At 44.7% G+C, this 10,842-nt stretch overlaps 1 protein-coding gene across 2 annotated transcripts in view; it reads right to left on the reverse strand.

Annotated features, from left to right (window-relative positions):
• LOC142599208 (tubulin-specific chaperone A-like) overlaps positions 1-8,614 on the reverse strand; it is a 68,810-nt gene extending 60,196 nt beyond the window's left edge. For both annotated transcript variants that reach the window (XM_075739136.1, XM_075739137.1), the window contains exon 1: positions 8,497-8,614. In XM_075739136.1, coding sequence (XP_075595251.1) covers positions 8,497-8,549 — 53 coding nt within the window. In that variant the 5' untranslated portion in view covers positions 8,550-8,614. The remainder of the gene's footprint in view (positions 1-8,496) is intronic.
• Between the last annotated feature and the right edge of the window lie 2,228 nt (positions 8,615-10,842).

Genomic DNA, 10,842 nt, shown 5'->3' on the forward strand with positions numbered 1-10,842 from the left:
AGGCGAAAGCCTGTGGAGCAGGGCCCACAGGGGAGGGGAAGCCTCCAAGGTTGAGATTTCTCTTACCACCATGGTGGGACAGGCCCGCACCAAGAGAAATCCCTGAGGGAGCTCTAACGTGGGTTGGGGTCCCTCTGACTAGTGCTTGTGATAGTGCACAATCACAACCACTGAGTCCCTGGGAGATGGGTGCTTTTCCGAGTAAGAAACCAATCCCACAAAAAACACCACTGGGATGTATTTTGGAACATTGGAAAGATCTGGGCAGAATTGATCCTTTGACTCGGAAACAGTTGATTGAGTACTGTAATCACTGGTGGCCACTGTATACTTTAGAGAATGGGGAAAAGTGGCCGGAAAACGGGACGTTGCAGTATAACACAATTTTGCAATTGATGCTATTTTGTAAGAGGGAAGGTAAATGGAATGAAATGGCATATGTGGATTTGTTTTTCACACTGCGAAATCATCCGGAATGGCAAAGGCAATGTGAATTGGTTTCATCTAGCTCTGCGATAATGGCATTAAAGGGGCAGGAACCTGGTAAAAATTTGAAAAAAGTTTGCTCAGCTTGTGACATTGGTAAACAATGTTTTAAATGTGAATTTGAAGATGATGATGTTGAATGATTGGTTGCAGCTCATAGAAGGCTAGGAAATGATCAAGGGGATCAAAATCTGGGGGCCAATAATGCTTCCGCCCCTCCTGTGGAAGGGGAGGCAGAAGAATTCAGCCGGATTGCTGGGAGGACAAGGGGAAGAGGGGGAGGAGACGGATTAACTCCCCTCCAGGCCCCTCTTCAACAGGCAGTTGGTAATGAGGGTCTGGTAATGGTAAAAGTTCCCTTCTCAATAACTGATTTAAGACCAGGGAAAGAAACTGCAGGCACTCATCAAGATGATCTTGAAAGAGTTGCCAAAGTATCTGAAACAATAATCAGAACCCAGAACCCTGATTGGGAGGATTTCAAAGTAATATTGGATACTTTGTTGGAAGACACTGAAAAGAAAATGGTGTTAAATACGGCCAGAAAACAAGTGGAAGGAGCTCATGCTAATGGGATTATACAAGGGACAGTGGACCAGAATTTTCCATCCACAAATCCTGAGTGAGACCCTAATCAGCCAGGACCCAGAGGGATGCTGACTAGATATCAGAAATGGATTTTATTTGGTGTTAGACATGCAATGCCAAAAGCAAGTAATCGGTCTAAACTTTATGAAGTGAGACAAGAATTAAATGAGTCCCCTTCAGCCTTTATGGAAAGACTGAAGGTGACTGTGAGAAAATATACTAATTTGGACCCAGAGAAGAAAAAAACCACAAACAAAACCACAAGCAAACAAACAAAAAACACCATGGAAGAAGCTATACAATTGGCCTCTATATTTATGGGACAATCAGCCCTAGAAAAAAAACTCCAGAAACTGGAAGGGGCTGAGTCCAGAGACTTAGGTAAAATGCTTGAAGTAGCCTGGGCTGTGTATAACAACAGAGAAAAAGAAAAAGAAGTCAGACAAATGCAAAGGGATGGAAAATTCTGGCAATCTTGACTGAAAATAATAAACATGTAAAGCAAAACTCAGCTATAAATCAGCAGAGCTTGTTGGTGCGACAGGGCGAAAAGAGAACTGGCCTTTCTTGAAACTGTTAAAATTTAAGCTGGGAAAACAGTGGGTAACACATCAATTTTTGTACATGCCTGAATGTCCGTTGCCTTTATTGGGACGAGATTTATTAAGCAAATTAGATGCACAAATAATTTTTAAAAATGGAGAAATTAGATTACTAATACCAGAATCAAAAGCCAAGGGGCGAGAGTGTTTATGTTACAGGATTCCTCCAAGGAGGAACAGATTTCAGAAGCGGTGGACAATGCAGTTATTCCTTTGGTATGGACAAGTGGAGTTCCAGGACGATCCAAACTGGCAGAACCGGTAAAGGTGACTCTCAAACCTGGAGCCAAGCCGGTAAGACAAAAACAGTATCCTATTAAGCGGGAGGCTCGAAAGGGATTAGAGGAAATAATTACAAAATTTTTAGAATATGGGCTGTTAGTAGAATGTGAATCAGAATACAATACCCCTATATTACCAGTAAGGAAATCAGGAGGTAAGGAATACAGATTGGTTCAGGATCTGAAGGCTGTAATTCAAATAGTTCAAGATATACACCCAGTAGTGGCCAATCCATATACCTTGCTGACATCTCTGAGGGAGGAACATAAATGGTTTACTGTACTGAATTTAAAGGATGCCTTCTTTTGCATACCTCTGGATACGAAAAGTCAAAGCATATTTGCTTTTGAATGGGAAAGTCCTGCTACAGGACGAAAAACACAACTAACGTGGACTGTACTTCCACAAGGATTTAAGAATAGCCCTACAATATTTGGAAATCAATTGGCAAAAGAGTTAGAAATGTGGAAGAAACAGAATCAAGGAGAAGGTATATTATTACAGTATGTAGATGACATCCTGATAGCAGCAGAAAGTAAAGAAACATGTTTTGAAATGACCATCAGTTTATTGAATTTCCTGGGCCAGGGAGGATACAGAGTTTCCAGAAACAAGGCCCAGATAGGAAAAGCAGCAGTGATTTATTTGGGATTTGAGATATCTCAAGGACAGAGACAATTGGGAAAGGAAAGAAAAGAAGCCATTTGTCAGATCCCCGAACCTAACAGTCCAAAGGAACTGAGAGCCTTTCTGGGAATAATTGGGTGGTGTCGACTCTGGATTCTAAATTATGGACTGTATGTGAAATCCCTATATGAAGCCCTGAAGGAATCTAAAGACCAATACCTGACTTGGACACCTGAATGCCATAAATCATTTAGAGAACTCAAAAAGGCATTAATGATGGCCCCTGCATTAGGTTTACCTGATCTAACCAAACCTTTTGAGCTGTTTGTGCACGAAAGGCAACATCTGGCCCTTGGAGTGCTGGCGCAACGGCTGGGATCTTGGAAGCGACCGGTGGGGTACTTCTCCAAACAACTTGACACCGTGAGTAAAGGATGGCCGGGATGTTTGCGTGCCGTGGCAGCAACGGTGCTGCTGATTCAGGAAGCCCGAAAATTGACTATGGGCCAAAAGATAGTGGTATATGTACCGCATATGGTAATAACTGTCTGAGAACAAAAGGGGGGGGGTCACTGGTTATCCCCTAGCAGAATGTTGAAATACCAGGTTGTCCTATTGGAACAAGATGACGTGGAATTAAAAACCACAGCAATTGTAAATCCAGCAATGTTCCTGTCAACAGAAAATCCTACCGAGAAATTGGAACGTGATTGCCTGCTAACCATTGAACAAGTTTATTCCAGCAGACCGGACCTGAAGGACGAACCTTTGAAGGATCCTGATCTGGAGCTGTTTGCGGATGGAAGCAGTTTCGTGCAAGAAGGAAGGCGAATGGCCGGGTATGCTGTTGTTACCACCACCAAGATATTGGAATCGGGGACACTACCTGCAAATACATCAGTGCAGAAAGCAGAATTGGTGGCGCTAAAGCAGGCCTTACGGATGGCAGAAGGGAAAAGAGTAAACATATGGACAGATTCCAAATATGCATTTGGTGTGATCCACGCTCATGGAGCTATCTGGAAAGAAAGAGGACTGTTATCAGCCCAAGGATCACCTATAAGACATAAGGAAGAAGTTCTTCAACTCCTACAAGATGTCCAAAAACCGAAGGAGGTGGCTGTAATGCATTGCAAGGCTCATCAATTTGGTCAGACGGCTGTAAATATAGGTAATCGGTTGGCGGATAAAACTGCAAAGGAGGCTACAGAACAAAGTATCCTTGCACTAGTACCAGTAAACCAGATGAAAATTCCAAATTTAAAAGCAAGATGCAGCAAACTAGATGAACAATTGGCAGAGCACTTAAAAGCATCTCAGAATATGGAAGGATGGTAGGTAACACCAGAAAATCAGGTAATAGTAACTCCACAAGTTATGTTAGAACTTGCAAAAGAGAAACATGAGCAGACACACTGGGGCATAGATGCTATGGTTACAAGCTTAAGAACATCTGTAATGTGTCTAGGATAGGAAAATATGAGTGGAAGTATTGAGAAGTTATTATTTCAAAACTTCCAAAGGGGGGAAATGTAACCGTAGGATAGGGGCCGTGAAACAGAAACTATAGAATCAGGTTGAGATAATTAGTTTGTAACCAAGGTAATACGTAATGAAGCTAACTGACCATGGCAAGGTACAATGCTGCTATGTTCCACGTACAGTCCCTACCAAACTGAACAATAGGTTTGGAGATATTAATCTTATGAAGTCATTATGGACAGGTGCATCCACAGCAAGGGTACTGCACATGCCCACAAGAAGAGGGTCACCCAGCGGACACGGGTGCAAGACCACTGACGACCACCAGAGACCCTTGAGGACCACCGACTCAAATCACTGAGCATGCGTGACAGGGAGGAGAATATGGAAATGGATTCTAAGAAATGATTATCATAGGACTGCCCTTTCTGAGAAAGATGATGAATATGTATGTTTTGATCCTACATAACCTGTGTGTTGGTGATCACCTGGCATGCACATTGGGTGGAGCTATCCCCTGTGCATCCAGCGCTGCAATAAAGAATGCCTGCCTTTTAACACTACATTGGTGTTACGAGGTTTATTCCCGGATTTCGGTGACATCACCATGGTCTTCACCATGGGCTGCAGGGGGATCTCTGCTCCGGCGCCTGGAGCACCTCCTCCCCCTCCTTCTGCACTGACCTTGGTGTCTGCAGAGTTTCTTACATCTTCTCACTCCTCTCTCTGGCTGCAAAAGCTCTCTCCCTAACTGTTGGTTGTTTTTTTTCTTCTTAAATATGTTATCACAGAGGCACTGATTGGCTTGGCCTTGGCCAGCGGCAGGTCCGTCTTGGAGCCGGCTGGCATTGGCTCTATCAGACACAGAGGAAGCTTCTAGCAGCTTCTCACAGAAGCCACCCCTGTAGCCCCCCCTCCTACCAAAACCTTGCCACACAAACCCAATACAACTTGTTTAACTGTAACTGCTATTATGACTAGGTAACAATTACCTACTTTTAGTTTTTGCCCAGCTTTGTACAATCATCTGGTATAACACTGCTGTATTGATTTTTGTTACTAACAAGAATGAGCTATCTCTGACTTAGAATAAAAATGCAGCATAAATGATCAAATCTGATGAGAGCAGGAGCATGGGGTGATAGCAGAGCTCTTGAAAACTCAGGCATAGGAAGATGCTGAAATGCCCCAGTGCTATAAACAACCCACCAATACTCAAAAGTACCTGTCAAAGAAATGCAGCCCTGAAAGATGGGTAAAACCAGATTTAGGATAACAAAGAAAAACTATTCAGCACATGCAAAACACCATATACAGTAAATACAGACAGTGTGGAGTGCAAAACAATGAAGAAAAACTAAGATGTGGATTTTTATATGTGTTTCTATATGCAAACTCAGAGAAGCACAAAACCATCAACATCATACTCTCTCAGCAAAGGATTTGAGATGCTGATGACTTGCTTGAATTTGTCCCCTACCCACTACCAAATTTAGCTAGTGGCCTTAGGACCCATAGAGCCAGCAAAAAGGTGAGTATAACATCAGGGAAAGGGTGCTATTAGAAACAAAGTAGAAACATTAGAAGCTTTGTGTCTATTAATTTTGATTATGTATCATTTGAACTGTGTTAGTATCATTGTAACTGAACTAATACCCAGTGGGAATTTAAGCAACCTACTCTAACTTGGATACAACAAACTTGTAACAAAATCAAAACCAGCATCCATGGATTTCCATAAATCAAGTGAACAAACAGAAGAGCCACGCTAAGCAGTAAAGAAATTGCTCACACAGGATAACAACACTACTAACTTCTAATCTCTTTTTCTCAGCTCTCAGACTCAGACTGCAGCAGCAGAGAAATTCAGACAAAGACTATGCAAGCTAATCTCAGAGCTGGAAGCACTGAGGACAGTGGTATACAGACAATGAGCTAGCTCCACTTCCAGGTCCAGGGGGACATAGCCACATGGTACAGCATTCACCATGTGAACATGCAGGCCTGCACCAGCTCTGACTGGGATCTACACACAGTTGTTCATTGCTTAGTGTAGACTTTACCTCTCTGTTTCCCAGTCTATAAACATGAGGAAAAAGCTTGTTCAGGTAATATTTGTGATGATTTATTATTAAGCAATGGTCATCTGAAGTACTGTTCAGTATTACCACACAGTTCTCTCAGTAAAACTATCAAATAGCAGCAATAAGCCAGTACATAAAATGCCACAAATTACAAATTCTACAAAAGTAAAACTGTGTCTTATTAGATTGTGGTGGGTTGACCCTGGCTGGAGGCCAGGTGCCCACCAAGCCACTCTATCACTCCCCCTCCTCAACTGAGCAGGGGGAGAAAATACAATGAAAGGCTCATGGGTCAAGATAAAGACAGGGAGATCACTCACCAATTATGGTCACAGGCAAAACAGACTCAACTTGAAGAAATTAATTTAATTTATTGCCAAAAGTCAGAGTAGGGTAATGAAAAATAAACCCAAATCTTAAAACACCTTCCCCCCAACTCTCCCTTCTTCCTGGGCTTAACTTTACTCCTGATTTCTCTACCTCCTCTCCCCAAGCGGCACAGGGGGATGGGGAATGGGAGTTGCGGTCAGTTCATCACACATTGTCTCTGATGCTCCTTACTCCTAACACTCTTTCCCTGCTCCAGCACGGAGTCCCACCCACAGGAGACAGTCCTCCACAAACTTCTCCAATGTGGGTCCATTCCATGGGGTGCAGTCCTTCAGGAATGGACTGCTCCAGTGTGGGATCCTCCACAGGCTGCAGGTGGATATCTGCTCCACCATCAACCTCCATGGGCTGGCAGGGGGAAAATCTGCTTCACCATGGTCTTCTCCATGGGCTGCAGGGGAACCTCTGCTCTGGCACCTGGAGCACCTCTTCCCCTCCTTCTTCAATGACCTTGGTGTCTGCAGTTGTTCCTCTCACATATTCTCACTCCTCTCTCCTCTGGCTACTGATGCACAGCAGATTTTTTTTCCCCCCTTCTTAAAGATGTTATCATAGATTAGCTACCACCTTTGTTGATTGGCTCAACCTTGGCCAGCAGCAGGTCCATCTTGGAGCCATCTGGCACTGGCTCTATCGAACACAAGGGAATCTTCTGGCATCTTCTCACAGAAGCAACCCCTGTAACCCTCTCCTCCAATACCAAAACTTTGCCACACAAATCCAATACAGAGACACAACAGTTGACTCAAAAGTATCTAGACACCAATAAATTATACTTTTGTCTGAAAGAAAGAATACAGAAACTGAAAAAAAAAGTTAAACTAAGTAAATCTAATTTTCCCACACTTCAAGAATACTTCGTCTACAAAAACTGAATGTGCTGGTTTTGGCTGGAATCAAGTTAATTTTCTTCATAATGGCTAGTATGGGGCTATGTTTTGGATTTGTGCTGAAAACAGTGTTGATAATACAGAGATGTTTTTGTTGTTGTTGAGTAGTGCTTATACAGAGTCAAGGCCTTTTCTGCTTCTCACATCGCCTCACCAGCAAGTAGGCTGGGGGTGCTCAAGAAGTTGGGAGGGGACACAGCTGGGACAGCTGACCCCAACTGACCAAAGGGATATTCCATGCCCTATGACATCATGCTCAGCATATAAGGGACTGGGGGAAGAGACGTTCAGAGTGATGGTGTTTGTCTTCCCAAGTAACTGTTATGCATGATGGAGCCCTGCTTTCCTGGAGATGGCGGAACACCTGCCTGCCAATGGGAAGTAGTGAATGATTTCCTTGTTTTGCTTTGCTTGCATGCACAGCTTTTGCTTTACCCATTAAACTGTCTTCATCTCAACCCATGAGTTTTCTCACTTTCATTTTTCCGATTCTCTCCCCCATCCCACCGGAGGGAGAGCAAGTAAGCAGCTGCGTGGTGCTCAGCTGCCGACTGGGGCTAAACCACGACACCCATTCAACATTTGTTTTGGTAAAACAGGTAAGACTTCCTGCCTCTCCGAGGTACACGGCGAAACTGCCCTGTACACAAACGGGGCAGTGCAACAAAAACCCCCGTTTAATTGTGGTCGCGGGAAAGAGGCCTTTTCCTGACGACGGTGTGCAAGAGGAAGAAACTGACAGCCATGGCAGAACTTGTGCCACGGCCGCCCTCCAGCACGCCTCATCAGCCTCACCCCACCGCAAAACGCCCCAGAGCAACAACAACCCCCAGACCCCACCGCAGGCATAGCCAGCAGCGCACGATACCCTGCTCGCAGGTCCTCTGCTCAGCCCGGCGAAGCCCCCAGGTGCCGCGGCTGCGACAGGGCCCCCTCCCCGCTCAGGGTGATGGGGACTGCCCTCAAAGCTCACAGCAGGACCGAACCCCCTCCCGCTCTCTGCTCGCCCCCTCCGGGACCGCCCTCAGCCTCCCCCAACGGCTTCCCTCCTCCACGCATATTCACCGCCTCACAACGCCGGTCTTGATCTTGATCTGCCTCAAGCGCGGGTCGGCCATAACAGGGCTGATTGATAGAGAAGCAGCACAGACTGGGCTCTAACACTGCAAGGACAGAAGACACGACCATGACACAGCACCGTGACAGCGCAGTCCAATCCCACGCATGCGCCAAGCCGCCAGTCTGGGCGGTACCACCGGGAGAGGGGTACGTCAACCCACCCTCCCCTCCGCCCGGTGGAGGCGTCCCCATAACAACCAGCGACAGCCGGGCTGGGGTTTTTTTCCATCTTATTTTCTTCCCTTGCTGTCCTGCTGAGGAGAGGAGTGATAGAGCGGCTCGGTGGACACCTGGCGTTCAGCCAAGGTCAACCCACCACACCTAGAAGCAGCACTATTAAGAAAAGTAACTCATGTTTTCAAGTGCTACAAATGTTTTATTTCTAGCCCTGAAACATTAACTTGGATCACTGACAGTGTTCAGGTTAAGCTACTGAATTTTCGAAGTAGAATACAGTTGTTTTCTTACAGCTAATTCAGATAACTAAACAGATGATAATATATCAACTCTGAGTTCATATTTAAGCATGTATGAGGATAACATGAAAAAAGTGTTACTGGTGGATGCTGAAGCATATTGTAAAATGTGTCTAAAAGCGTACCTGTACTCAGCTCTGGTGAGGCCACACCTTGAATACTGTGTTCAGTTTTGGGTCCCTCACTACAAGAAAGACATTGAGGTGCTGGGGCATGTCCAGAGAAGGGCAACGAAGCTGGTCAAGGGACTGGAGCACAAGTCTTATGAGGAGTGGCTGAGGGAACTGGGGTTGTTTAGCCTGGAGAAGAGGAGGCTGAGGGGAGACCTTATTGCTCTCTACAACTACCACAAAGGAGGTTGTAGTGAGGTGGGTGTTGGTCTCTTCTCCCCAGTAACTAGGGAAAGGACAAGAGGAAATGGTCTCAAGTTGCATCAGGGGAGGTTTAGATTGGATATTAGGAAAAATTTCTTCACTGAAAGAGTAGTCAGGCATTGGAACAGCTTGCCCAGAGAGGTGGTGGAGTCACCATCCCTGGAGGTGTTCAAAAAATGTGTAGACATGGCACTTTGGGACATGGTTTAGTTGACATGGTGGTGTTGGGTCAATGGTTGGACTTGATGATCTTAGAGGTCTTTTCCAACCTTAAGATTCTATGATTCTATGATTCTATGTGATCTACTTTATTATTAATAAAAGTTGGTATTAGTACCTGAAAATTATAAAGTAACACTTAAAAAAAAATAGTGATTTTATTTCTGTGTCCAGTTCTGGGCTCCCCAGTTCAAGAAAGACAAGGAACTACTGGAGAGAGTCCAGCGGAGGGCTACGAAGATGATTAGGGGACTTGAACATCTCTCCTATGAGGAAAGGCTGAGAGAGCTGGGCCTGTTTAGCCTGGAGGAGAGCAGACTGAGAGGGGATCTCCTCAATGCTTATAAATATCTAAAGGGCAAGAGTCAAGAGGATGGGGCCAGACTCTTCTCTGTGGTGCCCAGCGACAGGACAAGGGGCAACAGGCACAAACTGGAACACAGGAAGTTCCATCTGAACATGAGGAAATACTTCTTGACTTTGAGAGTGACTGAGCACTGGAACAGGCTGCCCAGAGAGGTTGCAGAGTCTCCTTCTCTGGAAATATTCAAAATTCGCCTGGACACAATCCTGTGCAACCTGCTCTAGGTGATCCTGCTCTAGTAGGGGGGGTTGGACTAGATGATCTCCAGAGGTCCCTTCCAACCCCTACCATTCTGTGATTCTGTGATTTCTAAGGGACTGCATATCTGGATATCCAAGAAACTATGCATAATGCTTTCCAAGACAGACACTCCTTTTTTAATTAATTAAGTTTGTTGGGGTTTTTTTTCTAGAACTCCTTTGAAATAATTTCTAGCCTAGTCAGTTCTAGATGTTTCCATGTGAACTAGTGAAGTTACACCAGAGGTGAATACACTCTGTTATGAAGATTGTGAACCCTATTGTACCTTTTGAGTGGTATAGAAACTGTACATTCTTCCATGAATTTTGGCAGCAGTCTGCTTGTGTTGCATCTGGTTGAATGTTTTTCATAAGATCTATTAGTCCTAAGTCATTATGTGCACACCGTTGCTTAGAGGTGGGTGCCTAAACATTATTTGCTGATGCTCTAGCTATGCTGACATATGGAGCAAATCATTCTGTACATGGGACCCTTATATGTATCTTTCTGTATTCTGTATTGCTCCCACCCAGCATCTCAAATGTAAAGCTGCAGCTGCCTTGAATATGACTTCCTTCTCTCTGACCATTGTCATCTGATCATCTTAGCTTTCATCTGG

The sequence above is a fragment of the Balearica regulorum genome, chromosome W, assembly GCF_011004875.1.
Source record: "Balearica regulorum gibbericeps isolate bBalReg1 chromosome W, bBalReg1.pri, whole genome shotgun sequence".
NCBI classification, from domain to species: Eukaryota; Metazoa; Chordata; class Aves; order Gruiformes; family Gruidae; genus Balearica; species Balearica regulorum.